Source organism: Canis lupus, chromosome 31 (assembly GCF_003254725.2).
Source record: "Canis lupus dingo isolate Sandy chromosome 31, ASM325472v2, whole genome shotgun sequence".
Taxonomy (NCBI): Eukaryota; Metazoa; Chordata; class Mammalia; order Carnivora; family Canidae; genus Canis; species Canis lupus.
Genome location: NC_064273.1, coordinates 34,539,083 through 34,554,076, shown reverse-complemented (window position 1 = coordinate 34,554,076; position 14,994 = coordinate 34,539,083). Strand labels below are relative to the sequence as shown.

At 39.0% G+C, this 14,994-nt stretch overlaps 1 protein-coding gene across 2 annotated transcripts in view; it reads left to right on the top strand.

Annotated features, from left to right (window-relative positions):
• Window positions 1–14,994, top strand: part of DSCAM (DS cell adhesion molecule) — a 734,179-nt gene that overhangs the window by 663,456 nt on the left and 55,729 nt on the right. Inside the window, exons 21-24 of one of the 2 annotated variants that reach the window (XM_035709183.2) lie at window positions 8,675–8,828; window positions 11,300–11,417; window positions 12,718–12,881; window positions 14,515–14,613. In XM_035709183.2, coding sequence (XP_035565076.1) covers window positions 8,675–8,828; window positions 11,300–11,417; window positions 12,718–12,881; window positions 14,515–14,613 — 535 coding nt within the window. Of the gene's footprint in view, window positions 1–8,674; window positions 8,829–11,299; window positions 11,418–12,713; window positions 12,882–14,514; window positions 14,614–14,994 lie in introns of those variants that run through there. The other variant, XM_049104780.1, reaches the window with a different exon arrangement.

The following is a 14,994-nucleotide window of genomic DNA, read 5'->3' as shown; positions in this document are numbered from 1 at the left end:
TCATTTTCTGTCTTGCTGCCCTTTTTTTTTTTTATAAATTTTTATTTATTATGATAGTGTCACAGAGAGAGAGAGAGAGAGAGAGGCAGAGACACAGGCAGAGGGAGAAGCAGGCTCCATGCACCGGGAGCCCGACGTGGGATTCGATCCCGGGTCTCCAGGATCGCGCCCTGGGCCAAAGGCAGGCGCCAAACCGCTGCGCCACCCAGGGATCCCTCTTGCTGCCCTTTAAAGAGGAATTTTCCTGTTCTTTTCTACATATTCTCAACGTTTCTGAGACTCCGATGCGCCAGTGCAGCTGAAGTATCAGGAGAAACCTGGAAATAAAATCGATCCCTTCTCACTGACCAGGGTTTGGGAGGGAGTGACACATAATAGGGTGCACATAGAAATTAGCAAGTCAGCTCAAACAGGATTAGATCATTGTATTGGAGAATCTGGTATCCAATAAAAAGGCAATTGACAATTGACGAAAAGTAAATATAGTCAGTTATTGTAGCTCATATAAAATATTGAGGAAAATGTTTCATAAGGAAGCAATATTCATCCTCTTTCTGAGAACAAGCGTTTTTGGCTGAGCATTAAGGGGAAGGCTTTAAAGAAATGGATTTGCTTCACTACCTCACATGAACTTCTGATTATCTTTTTTCCCATTTATCTCTTTTTCTCTTACCATTTCCACCTCTTTGAACTTGTTAATAATGTTTGAATTAGGCACCATCTATAGATAAGTGATTATGGGATTCACAGTACACGCCTCTGTAGGAGGCATCTCACACCTCTGGAGACATCCAATCATGCCCTCCTCTGTAGCACCTACGTGTAAGCTTTCCTAACCTACCACACTAGAAGTGACAGCCAGCCCCAACACAACCTGCTCTCCTGCTGGGAGCAGGGCTAGCCTTTGCCACTCTGCAGAGCCTTTGGCTTCCTCACCAACTCTATGACTCACTATGTTCTTCCAGACCTCAGGCTCTTCCAGTGGTTTTCTTAGAGCTCAGAACTCCCTAGCATCCCTATGTGGAAATGCACACAGACTGCTCTCAACAAGAATATCCTATTCCTGACTTAGCCTCTTATGGGGCCCAGAGATGGATGATGGACAAAACATCAGAAAGCCCTGCATAGGTGGTCTCACATTTTTTATTAGGAAGGAAGGTACCAGCATCATTGGGACTATTCTCACTTATTAAACCCATTGCCAAAACTTTAAGACAAAAAAGTCACATTTAATATCCAGTTACATATATTATGAAGAGAACAAATAAACTCTTCTATTGTTTAAGTTGTTTGGTTGGCAACCTTCTGATTACACTTCCAAGAGCCAAAAAATGGTGCCTAATTATGGCAGTCATCAGGGGACTAGAGTGGCATCAGAGGGTGATAACACCAGGGCAACTAAATTTCCCAAATAACCAACAGGAACCCCTAGACAGCTTGACTATTATTTCTCATCCTAATCTATAGAGAAATGTCATTCCAAAAAGAGTAAGTTTCTATAAACAAAAACTTTGGCTTTTGGTTGATCTCGTATATAAACAATGAAACAAATGTTGCTGCAGAAGAAATTATATTTTTATCATTGATTTTAGCATGCCTTGGGTGGCAGGTAAAAATTACATAAAATGCTTATTTTGGAGGTAGTCAAAGACCAATTGTACCTAATAGACAGGATGCTTATTAAGTTTTAACAAAAAGCTATGTACTCTTCACAGAAAATCCTTAGTTTGTAAATATATTTTATTTTTTTTTTTTTTTTTTTTTTTTTTTTTTTTTTTTTTTTAAAAAGATTTTATTTATTCATGAGAGGCAGAGAGAGAGAGAGAGAGAGAGAGGCAGAGACACAGGCAGAGGGAGAAGCAGGCTCCATGTACCGGGAGCCCGACGTGGGATTCGATCCCGGGTCTCCAGGATCACGCCCTGGGCCAAAGGCAGGCGCCAAACCGTTGCGCCACCCAGGGATCCCTGTAAATATATTTTAATGCTCTGTTGATGCTTAATGTTCAATAGGAGCAATTGTTATAATTTGCACATCATTAAGCTTTGTAAAATTAATTTGGCAACAACACAGCCTTGGAACATTACAGAATACAAATATACACAGTCTTGGGATTGTCTCCTCAGATTGCTAGGAAGCAAGCCAAATTCCCTCTGAAATTCTAGAAGGATTAGATTTTCCCATGATTTTCTGAACACAGGACAGGACTGGTATAAGTGAGGGTGGAGGTGGCAAAGGGGCAGTACGGTGACAAGAGCTCATGAACTCTAAAGCATATATGCACACCTGGGGAATCTGTGCAAGGGCCCTATGGTCTCCCTTTAATCATCTGACACTGTGTATACAGAAGTTGGATATTTGACAATGGGAAATTTTCTGATTTTATTTTTTACTTAGGGAATATGGGATCTGTGACAACAAAGGGATATAGTTTACATTTGCACCCCCTGATTAATTGTAGAGCTGGTGTTGCAGCCCATGCAGCCTACTGACCTACACAAGGTTTATTTAACAGCTTGGAAGGGTAAAAGTAAGCCTTTTGTGCATTTGGTTGCTTGTAACTGCCAGCATGAAGTGTGAGGGAGCAGTGCTGGACTCCAACCAGAGGCACTGAGCTTGAGCCTCTACTCACCCGCCTGCCACTCTGACCCCAGTGAGTCACATAGTCTATACCTTAGTTTCCTTGTGTGGGTCCACTTGTATAACAAAATACCACACTGGGTGGCTTAAACAACAGATCTTTATTTCTAATAGTTCAGGAAATTAGGTCCAAGATCAAGGCATCCTCAGACCCAGTGGCTGGTGGGGACCCTTTTCCTGGATTTTCATTGTATCCTCATATGGCAGAGAGAGAGAGACCTCCGGTCTTTTCATCCCCTTATAAGGGCACAAATCCCATTCATGAGGGCTCCACCCTCATGACCCAATTACCTCCTAATGTCATCACATTAGAGGTTAGGATTTCAACATATGCATTCATTTAGGGGGGGAGGGGGCACAGACATTCAGTCCATTCTGTCCCTAGCCCCACAAGATCCATTTTCTTCTGAAGTGCAAAATACATTCACTCCATCCCTATAACCCCATAAGTGTTAACTCATTGCGCCAGCTACTCCAAAGCCCAAAGTCTTATCTATGTACCAGCTGAATTAGGTATGGGTGAGACTCCAGGTACATTCATCCAGAGGCAAAATACTCTCCAGCTGTGAACCCACAAAAGTTATGTTTCCAAAATACAAGGGTGGGACACACATAGGAGAGACATTCCCATTCCAAAGGGAAGAAATAGAAAAGAAGGAAGGATTGATGGCTCCTGTGTAAATCCAAAACGTAGCAAGACAAATCCCACTGGATCTTAAGGCACAGGAATAATCCTCTTTGGTTCAATGCTCTGCCCTCAAGACCTCTCGGGATTGCAGTGTATTCCAGACTACTGAGTCAGCCCACCCCACAGCTCTCTACAGAGGCTTTGTCCATTTTGCAACTCTGAAGGGCAGAGTAGAATCCCCAGGGCTCTACCAAGCAGGGGTCTCCATGACTCAGCTTCCGGAGGTCCTACCCTCAGGGCTTCAAGTGGAGGCTGTCTGACCTGTTGAAACCCTGGTGGTGGTGACCCTGATGATCTCAATATCCTTCAGAGCCATTCTTCCCTTTTCTTGAAGAACAGGACGAGTTCAGGGCCAAATAGCTCAGTCATCCTGTCCTATAGAATCTAAGGACTCAGAGAACCCCATTTAACTCTATCCCATCTCAGTGTCCTTCAGTGCAAACTGGCAATGCTCCTGCTGGTGTGGCTGATTCAGACACACTTTCTCCTGTTTTTGCAATGGACGGGCTGAGAATTTCCCAAATCTTCAAGTTCTGGTTTCTCTTTGTTTAACAATTCCTTCTTCAATTTACTTCTCTCTTTTTGCATTTTACCATAGGCATTCAGGAGGAACCACAGTGCCACTCTTACACTTCACTTAGAAATCTTAGCTAAAATGTTTAATTTCATCGCTTGCATATTCTACTTTCCACAAAACACTAGAACATAAAGACAGTTCAAGCAAGCTCTTTGCCACCTTCTGGCATGGATTGCCTTTTCCCATTATCCAATGCCATGTTCCCAATTTCCATCTGAGGCCTCACTAAAATGGCTCTTACCACCCATATTTCTAGTGACATTCTATAAGTAGTCATTTATATGTTTTCTTCAGGAAAGGGAGGCTTTCCCTCCAGCTCTCCCCTACTTCCTAAGCCCTCATCAGAATCACCTGTAACAGTTCTTTCATGGGATCTCAACTTTTTTGGGATCAACTTCAAAACTCTCCCTACTTCTACCCAGTTCAAAGCCACTTCCACATGTTTGGTGCTTGTTACAGCAACACCCTACTTCTCAGTACTAAGTTTTGTATTTGTCTGCTCTAGTTGCTGTAATGATATACCACACTGGTTGGCTTAAATAATTGACACTTATTTCTCACAGCTCAGAAGGCCGGAAGTACAAGATCAAGGTCCAATAGATCCAGTGTCTGTTGTCTTCCTGGCTTACAGATGGCCACCTTCTTGCTGTGTCTTCACATGGTAGAGAGGGAAAGTTCTTGTGTCTCTTCCTTTTTTTTTTTTTTTAATAAGGAATGGCATTAATTCTATCATGAGAGCCCTACCCTCATGGCCTAATCTAATCCCCTAAAGACTCCACTTCCAAATACCATTACACTAGAGGTTAGTACTTCAACATATGAAGTTTTGGGGAACAAATATTCAACCCATAATACTCCTCATTTGTAAAATGGATCTGATACCAGCCTACCTATATCATATGGCTTCCTTAAGAGGTGTGACCTGTCTGAATCTACATCTCCTGAAGTTCCACAGTTCTTGCCTCATGTATTGTGAAGTTTTGTCACTAAGCTCATAAATGTTAAGGAATGTTATGTCCTCAAGATGAATTGATCTTTTATCATTATGAAATTACCTTCTTTATCACTGACAATATTCTTTCCTCAAAAATCTATTTTGTCTGATATGAATATAGCCACTCGAGCTTCCTTGTGATTAATATTAGTGTGGGATAACTTTTCTGTCCTTTTATTTCTAACCTACTTGTATTTTTATATTTGAAAAAGATTTATAATAGGCAGCATATAGCTGTGTATTGCTTTTATATTCATTCTTACAATCTATGCTGTTAATGAGGATTTTAGGTCATTTACACTTATTATAGTTACTGATATATTGATACAGGTTTAAATCTGTAATCTTGCTACTTGGTTTTTTATTGTCCTATTTGTTTCCTTTCTATTTTTTTTTTTTTTGCCTCTTTTGGATTAATTGAACATTTTTTCCCAATAATTCCATTTTATTTGTTTGGCTGGCCCATTAGATTCATTTTACTCCTTATTTTGTAATTTCAGTGATTTCTTTAGGATTAAAAGCATATGTATCTAACTTACCACTTTCCACTTTTTCTAGTGATATTTTTTACTGTGCATATAGTATAAGGACCTTATAATATTATGCCTGTTTTTTTTCCCTTCTCAATATTTGTGCAATTATTGTCATACATTTTATACTTTTGTAACATACTTTTATATGTTACAAATCTCACACTACGTCATTATCTTTTGATTATCAATGGAATAATTTGATGGGATTTAGAGAAGAAGAAAAAACCATATATTTACCTATGTAGTTACCAATTCTGGTACTTTACATCCCTCTATGGACATTTATATTTCTATCTGGTATCATTTCCCTTCTGACTGAAGGACTTTCCTTAACATTTCTTATAGCACATGTGGTTCTACTGATGATTAATTCTTTTAGCTGTTTATATTTTGAAAAAGTCTTTATTTCTTAGTTTTGAAATATTTGTTTGTTGAGTGTAGAAATCTAGGTTGACTTTTTTTTTCTTTCAATGCTTTAAAAATGCTGTTGTACTCTCTTCTTACTTAGTATCTTAGCTTAGGCTGCAATAACAAAAATATGATAGATTCGGTAGCTCATAAATAACAGAGATGTATTTCTCACAGTTCTAGATACTGGATATCTGAGACATTGGTGCCATCATGGTGGGGTTATGGTGAGAGACCTCTTCTGGGCTGCAGATTTCTCATTGTGTCCTCACATGGTGGAAGGGGGCAAGAGAGCTCTCTGGGGTCTCTTTTATAAGAACACTAATTCCATGACCTAATCACCTCCCAAAGGCCCCACCTCCTAATACTCTCACCTTGGGGATTAGGTTTCAGTGTACAAATTATGGTGAAACATTCATTAGCATTTGGATTGTTTTTAACAAGAAGTCTGCTAACATCATTTCTTTTGTTTCTCCACATATAACATGTCCTTTCTCTGACTACTTTTAAGATTTTCTATCACTGGTTTTGAGCAATTTGATTATGATATGCTTTAGTATGGTTTTCTTCATATTTTTGTGGCTCAAATTCATTAAGATTCTTGGCTCTCTGTGTTTATAGTTTTCATCAAATTTGGAAAAATTTCAGCCACTATTTCATCAAACATTTTTCTATTGTGCCTCCTTTCCCTCTTTTAGCAATTCTAATTACATGTGTACGAGGCTGCTCCATGTCGTCCTTTAGCTCACTAAAGCTTTGTTAAATTTTGTACTCTCTTTTCTCCCTGTGATTCATTTATTAATATATCTTCAAGTTCACTGACCTTTTTTTTTAAAGATTTATTTATTTATTTATTCATGAGAGACACAGAGAGAGAGAGAGAGAGGCAGAGACACAGGCAGAGGGAGAAGCAGGCTCCATGCAGGGAGCCCGACATGGGACTCGATCCCAGGTCTCCAGGATCACGCCCTAGACTGGAAGGCAACGCTAAACCACTGAGCCACCCGGGCTGCCCTCACTGACCTTTTATTTCTGAAAATCTAGTCTACTATTAATCTAATCCAGTGTATATTTCATTTCACATATTGTAATTTCACCTCAAGTTTGACTTGGGTCTTTTTATATCATTCATGTATCTATTTAAATTCTTGAAGATCTATAGTTATAAACAGCTATAATACAATTATAATAACTATTACAATGCCCATATTTGCTAAATTTAATATCTGTGTCAATTATAGGTCAAATATGATTGATTGAATTATATTTTCTTTATGAAAGAAATGCTTCTCTGGGCTTTTTTTTTTTGCATTCTTGAAATTTTTTTTCTAACAGTTTTTTTGAAGTTTAATTTACATACGATAAAATTCATGCTTTTAATGTGTGCAATTCAATGGCTTTTAGTATATTCATAGAGTTACACAACCACCACCATTATCTAATTTTAGAACATTCATCATCATCACCCAAAAAATCCTTATACCCCATTGCAGTCATTATCCATTCTGTCCCAACCCCACCCTGCCCCCTGGAAACACTAGTCTACTTTCTGATTCTGGATTTGCCTATTCTGGAAATTTCATGAAAAGGGAATAAGTATGTAATCTTTTATGATTGGCTTCTTTCACTTAGTATAATACTTTCAAGATTTATCCAAGTTAAAAATGTATTATACTCCATTTCTTTCTATTGTTGAATAATACTCTCTGGTATGGATACAACACATTTTGTTTATCCATTCACCAGTTGATGGATATTTGGGTTGTTCTTATCTGGGAAATTTTTATTGGATGTAGAACATTATGAACTTTACCTTATTGAGTACTGGATATTTTTACTCCTGTAAATATTCTGACTTCTGTTCTGGGGTGCAGTTCCTTAGTGAAAATTTCATCTATATGAATTTTGCTTTTAATATTTGTTAGGCAATACCACTGTGGTGTTCAATCTAGGCCTAGTTATTCCCCACCACCAAGGTAAGACCCTGATGTACTGTATCCAATGCTCCATGAATCTTGAGGTCTTCCACTCTGGTTGGTAGGACAGGCACTATCCCCAGCCCTGTGTAAATGTTGGGCACTGTGACTTCCTATCCATTCAGTTAGTTCTTTCTCTAGTTTCTGTTAGCTTCCCACCATGCGTGCACAGATCTGCTTGGCTAAATACCCATGTGAGATGCTCTTCAGATCCCCAGCATTCTCTCTGTGTGTAGCTCTGTCCTACGAACTCCAGCTTCTTTCCAGTCTCTTGGGTGTGAATTCTCAACTCTGTCCTATGAGCTCCAGCTTCTTCCCAGTCTCTCAGGTGTGAATCCTCAACTCAGGGAAGCTGCTGGCCTCCTCCTGGGCTCCCTCTCTGTGCCAGGGCCTGGAGACTCTCACAAAAAAATGTAAAAGCCCTGCAATAATAAGCTTATTTCATTTGTCTCCCATATTTCAGAGGGCCTTGTACTTCATAACCTGATGTACAATGCCTTTGAGACTGTGGTTTCATATACTCCATGTGTTCTTAGGTCATTTTGGGTAGGAGGGTAAATTTGTTTTTGTGACTCTATTTCAACAGAAAACAGATGTACCATGACCCATAATTAAAAAGGTTAAGCTACTTCATGGTAGCTGTCAAAGCTGCTGCACAGAGAAATATAAACTTTCTACATATGACATCTCTATATATGAGATGTCGATATTGATATTGATATATTCCTGCATTTTGGAAAAAGATTAGCTGTGTCTTTTGTTTCTTTTGGTAGATAATATGTTAATAACTGTGCCTTTAGGAAATCCATGTGTGCCATTTACCTCCTTGAATGTGGGAACATTTATGTCTCCTCTCACAGGTGATCAGCGAGTTTGAAGCCTCTCCTGACTCATTTTCCTACAGAATTCCCAACCTGAGTCGGAACCGTCAGTACAGCGTCTGGGTGGTAGCTGTGACTTCGGCTGGGAGAGGCAACAGCAGTGAAATCATCATGGTGGAGCCATTAGCTAAAGGTGTGCCACTGTAGTAAAGACCTCATTTCCCACTCTAATTGGACTGTGTTTAAATCCCTATTCTACCAGAAATAAAGCTTACAATGCCCTAAAAATCACTAGAAAATCAGAACATCACGTGTTATCACATTTCAGCTTAAGAAATAAGGTTGCTGCTAGTTAGCACTGGGCTTTTATGCAAATCAGAAAAGAATCCTTCTAGAAGTGAACATAGCACTGAGAGTGAGTGGCTTTACAACTCAAAGTGTCTTAAGGAAAGTGAGGAAAAAGAGCCTCCACTCACCCCTTGGGTGGGTGAAAATCACTACATACCAACTTCCCAAGGAAATTCTACTTTCATCAAAAGCAATCATCATACTTCTTAAAGAGGAAGTGCTTATTTTAGGGTCTGTGGAATTTGGAAATTTATGAATATAAGAAAATCTTTGGCTCTTCTTCCATTGATGGAATGCTATAAAAAAAAAGACCTTAATTAACAGTGGGAAGTCAAAGTCACCAAAGAATAAAAGTTCCCAAAAATTAATGTAGAATCAGCACACTGAAATGTTATACTGGTCCTAAAAAGCACGTATAGGCACAGAATATTCTTATTCTACTTCTGTTAATTGCTACCACCCAGTGTTTAGGGTACCACTAAATTACCAGTTTTCACTAGTAAATATACTAACATCATAATTCCAGGCCAGCAGGAGATGCCTCCTGATTTTGGAATACACCACATTGGCAATTGGTTACTAACAAGGCTGCTAGGTGCCTAAAAGAGAAAAGAGAACATTCCAAGATTGCAATTTTACCTCTAAGAGATCTTGATAACATGCTTATTAATGTGATAATTATGAAAAGGTCAGAATACAATAGTGAGGGAGAAAAAGAGAATGCTGTCACATTTTTTTTACAAAATTGCAGATAAAAAGTAAATATGTTGTTGGCAAGGAAAACAAATTCATGGATTTTTTTTTTGTTTATTGGGGCTCTTTGATTATGATATCCAGCCACCCTGAACACACACTCTCACATTTAGAAAGCAGTGATTATCAATGAGTATAAGGATTGTATCATGGGATCAAAGCAAACCAGCAGCATGAGATGCAGGGTTAGGCAATAGCTTTACCTCGTCTCTACTTCTGTGTGTTGAGTGTCAGGCAGGCAGTTGGGAAAGTCATTTTTCTCAAGAGACCTCCAGCAGGAGTCAGATATGGAGAGGTGTCAGCACCCAGATACCCATCTGGGAAGAACCCACCTGGGAAATAGAGTCAAGTCCTTGAGTAGTTTTGCGGAGTATCAGCTTGCTCTGGGGAGGGAGAAGCACATGTTGCTGGTTTGCTTTGATCCCATGATACAATCCTTATGCTCATTGATAATCATTGCTTTCTAAATGTGAGAGTGTGTGTTCAGGGTGGCTGGATATCATAATCAAAGAGTCCAATAAACAAAAAAAGATCCGTGAATTTATTTAACTTGCCAACAACATATTTACTTTTTATCTGCATTTGTGTTTAAAACTGTGACAGCATTCTCTTTTCCCCCCTCACTATTGTATTCTGACCTTTTCTTAATTATCACATTAATAAGCATGTTATCAAGATCTCTTAGAGGTAAAATTGCAATCTTGGAATGTGATGTCTATGACTGCATCTGGCCTGGCTACGCTTTCAGAGGGAATGTCCCAGAAGACAGTATCCCAATGTATGGCAAAGGTGGGGCACATTGCTTTGCCTCTGGAGGACTTGTGTCTTGGTGTCAGCTTTTATGTCTCCCTTAAGAAGGTAGCTCTAAGAACCTGTCAGTTCCAGGCTTCTCAGTCTTCAAGGAGAACCCTGCTGACAAAGGTCCACCTGGGCTTTTTCCTCTCTGCTCCTGCTACTTTGGGACTGTGCTGATGTCACATGTCTCAGGCCAATGCTCCTGTTGGAGTATCTGAATCTCTATCCCAAGCAAACAGTTGCTTCAGAAGAAGCTGTTCAGAAAACATTCATTTTTTCTTAACATTTGTGCTGAAGATCAAGTTAATTCAATAAAGTCAGGAAAGTTCCACAAAATTGATAAATAGAAGCTGTTCCTGTTTTACTTCTCCATCTTTTGGGGCTTTATACTTTGTGTAGTCTATTCTCTCAGATATTAAAAGTATATTTTAATGTGTGATTTTTGGAGTTAAGATAAATTGCTTAATAAAGTGCTCTGACAAATAATTGGGCTCATAGAAAACACAGCTTGGGGCTGCTAGGCTTATGAAAACCCAAATATTTAATTTGGGCTCCTCAAGTTTAGTCAAAAGATGGGGGAAATGCCACAATAGAAATTTTCAGCTATTTGTATGTTCTTAACAAATAAACCTCTTTTACATATATCATTATTTGGCTATGCTGCATTCACCCTTTTTGGGAGTGTTACTATATGGGGGAAGGTCATTTTGGCTTTTGTATAGATGAGGCTGTGGCATAATTGGGTTTCTGCTGTGTTTGGTGCCCCAGCTCCTGCACGAATCCTGACCTTCAGTGGCACAGTGACTACTCCATGGATGAAGGACATCGCCTTGCCTTGTAAAGCTGTTGGGGACCCTTCTCCTGCAGTAAAGTGGATGAAAGACAGGTAACCAGTAACCTAATGTATGCCTTTAGTGAAACTCTAGAGATTACATCAGACATACCAAGTTGGGTCTAGTGGTCTAATTTTCTATCCATTGACACTCATGAAAATTCCAGGAAACACCAAATCTTCTGAGATGGAAGAGGAGGTGTGGGCATGGAGTAGGATCTTGACTTTAGCACTAAAAAGGTCTGGCATTTTGTGTCAATCTTCCATAAATTCAGATCCTTTAAGTTCAACAGAACGCTTGCAAGGAAAATAGTCTGACCAATCCAATCATCTCTGTACTTTATCATGTGAATTTCCCATATAACTGAGATAAAGAAGGCCAATGTCACCTGAGACCTGCCAACTATCTTTCTCCTTCTAAGATAACGGTTCAACCAACCCTACCTCAAATGCTCTGAGAAATAATGTCAAGAAATGGAATGCATTAGGACTTTGCTAACATAAAATCTGGTTTTGCATACTCAATAGTAATTATTAGAATAATCGCAGCCAAGATAGGAGGCAGAAAGTGGGTGAGATGTATTCTGTCCTATAACTTTTCTAAGTGCTTTCTCTATGTTCAGAGGAAGAAATTAGGATATAAATTAAGGGCTGACAATTCACTAATGAGCATGGAGATTTGATATAAAATGGTTTCAGAGGAGTGCCTATTTTAAACAAAAGCCCTTAAAAGACATAAACTATTGAAATAACAGTCTTGGTCCAGGGACCACTTTTCTCCTCTTTTAAAATCAGTTTATCCAAAGAAATAAATAAGCTCCCAAGGTCAGGCATCCTGCCTAATGTGGGGATGGCTGGACAGTTGCCACCATGGCTGCAGTTACAATGGCGAGGGAACTCTTTTTATTCTAGGACCAACTCATCACCCTCTTGAGAGACCATGGTTCATGGGGTCAAAATCATTAACAACTGTAGATCTAAGCAAGTCTACAGGAGATTCCCACATTTAGTTGTCCCTATGTGATTGTGTCAAAATGGCACTTCTGTCCCAGAAGGAATTCCCAAGAGGAAGTGGTTGGTGCCTATATGGTGGAGGAGGGAGAGGCCCATTCAGCATGTGATGAACATTGCCATATGTGAGAGCCAGAATCCAAGCCCCTGGCACAAATCTACCCTCCACATGGCGTGTTTTACAATGAATGAAATTCAGCTATTTGATTGTTTTTGTCATGTAATCACAATTTAGTTCCAAATGTGTTGTTTACCTCAGAGAGAGTCTTTATGCTTTTCCCCAGCCTCAGCTAATTTGGATTGTAATTTCTTTAATCTGTGCCCTTTTCTTCCTGTGAGGTAGTAACGGGACACCCAGCCTAGTAACGATTGATGGGCGGAGGAGCATCTTCAGCAACGGGAGCTTCATTATCCGTACAGTGAAGGCGGAAGATTCTGGCTATTATAGCTGCATTGCCAATAACAACTGGGGATCTGATGAAATTATTTTAAATTTACAAGTACAAGGTACAATAATTGGGGACTCTTCTTAATGATATTTTTATATGCATGCCTATATGCAAAGAGTAAAATTGAACAAATTTAAAAATCAGCCTTTCTAAAGAGCTAATTGCTATTTTCATATTACAAAAAAAATGTTCATTTCAGAAAATGTAACGCAGCAAATCAAAAAACATTCATAATCCGAAAGATAACACTATTCATATTTTTGTGCATAGAGAGCCTAGTCTCATTTTTCTTTATGTGTGCATCGCTAAGTTCTTGATAATTTCAGCTAATTGCACGGTTTAGTCTACATATGTGTCAGTAGAACCCAGAAAACACACACACAAAAAAAAATTAGTCTGAACTGAAGTCTGTTATCTGCTGAGTAACTAAACTTTTATATGTAATGTACATTAAGAGGTCATCAGATGAAAATCTAAGCATATTGCTATAACAATTAGTTGAATCTTTAATACAGCATATGTGGTTTTTTCTTGATATCAAACAGAAAAAGCACGTGACAAATTCAAGATAATTAAATTAAAATTGTACCTAAAATCCCAAATGACCATTGAGCGGGTTCATGTTTGGGTGCACAGCCATATTTTATTAGTAGAAAAATCAAAGGGTATGTATGCTTCTTTGGACTTAAGTGTTGTCACATTAATAAATCAGAGAGAGTAAAAATAAAATTGGTATTGCGAGGGAAGAGGAGGAGAACAACCATATTTTTAAAAAAATAATGCAATATTGGTCTGAAATTCCAAGTAAATTGGAGTCGAGGGAATTCCATTGTGTTTCAGAAAATTGGCATGATATTGTGACTCTAACAGACAGGTCAGGTTTTCCCACCTTTGGGTTAATATATATGGGCCTTTCTCAGAGGAAAAGAGATGAGCATTTTATGGGAAGTTTCTATACAATTTGGATAACCTGATTCTGAAATCCTTCAATGTTTCTGTCCTCGGTTCTGATCCAAAATAATATTGAGCCCCATTAGTTAGAAGTATGTATTCTTCAAAACCTCATATGAGTGTGCAAGTTCACGTGCAGACACCCAATGGCACACCTTTGATTTTCAGAGCTGTGTGTAGGTGTGTGTGTGTATGTGTTGCATCTTGGGGGAGTAGCTTAAAAAGTGAAAATTTTTGCTATTCTTTTTCCCACTAGCCACTGTGCCCTCCCCCACTCCCCCTCCCTTAAATTTCCCTCACCCAGTCTTCCCTCCCCTACTCTCTCCTCCCCCTTCGCATCCCTGGGAACAGAACAGCTAAGTGGATGCCATTTATCTTTTTCCCTTGGATCATGGCTGAAATTCAGAGCAATGCACACATCCTCAGTAAGCGTAAAGAAGATTTCAATCAGTGATGAACGACTCAGAAATTCAAGGAATCAGTGAGGAAATGAGTTAGACATAAATCCAAGGAGAAATGCAGTTGAATTTTCATTAAATAATAGACTCACTCTGCTCTGTCTCTTTAACCAAGGACCTCAACTAAATAGACATTTTGACAGAAGTGAATTGCATATTTTGGCAACCTAAAACACTTATTTAATAAATGGCTGTTAAAAATGATTTGGTAAATGGCTGTTAAGGCAGATTAAAGACTGTGAAAAACTAATTCTTGTTTTCTAAAAACTGTTTCCTATCTAGTTCCACCCGATCAGCCTCGGCTTACAGTGTCCAAAACAACATCTTCTTCCATCACGCTCTCATGGCTCCCTGGAGACAACGGGGGCAGTTCTATCAGAGGTAATGAGCAATAGGTGCCCACAGTAGTTGATTGTCACTATCCTCAGGCTGAGAAGTGACACATCTCCATCAAGTAATTGTTATGTGTCAATTATAATTAATGGTCCCACCACCTAAACAGCAAGCCACGCGTCTATTTTTATGGTATTTACCGAAACCCATCATTCATCCAAGGCATCCCATTCACAAAATTACCATTGTGCATCCAACCCGAGAGGAAGATTAATGAAGGCAGGAAAGAAAGAATTTGGTAACCTCCCCCACCCAAGATTCTTCTTCCCCATGTTGTCAACACTCCATCATTCATTCACTCCTTTACTCAATCACTCATTTGAATAATTAATAATTACTAATTTAATTAGTAATTAAGCAGTTACTGTT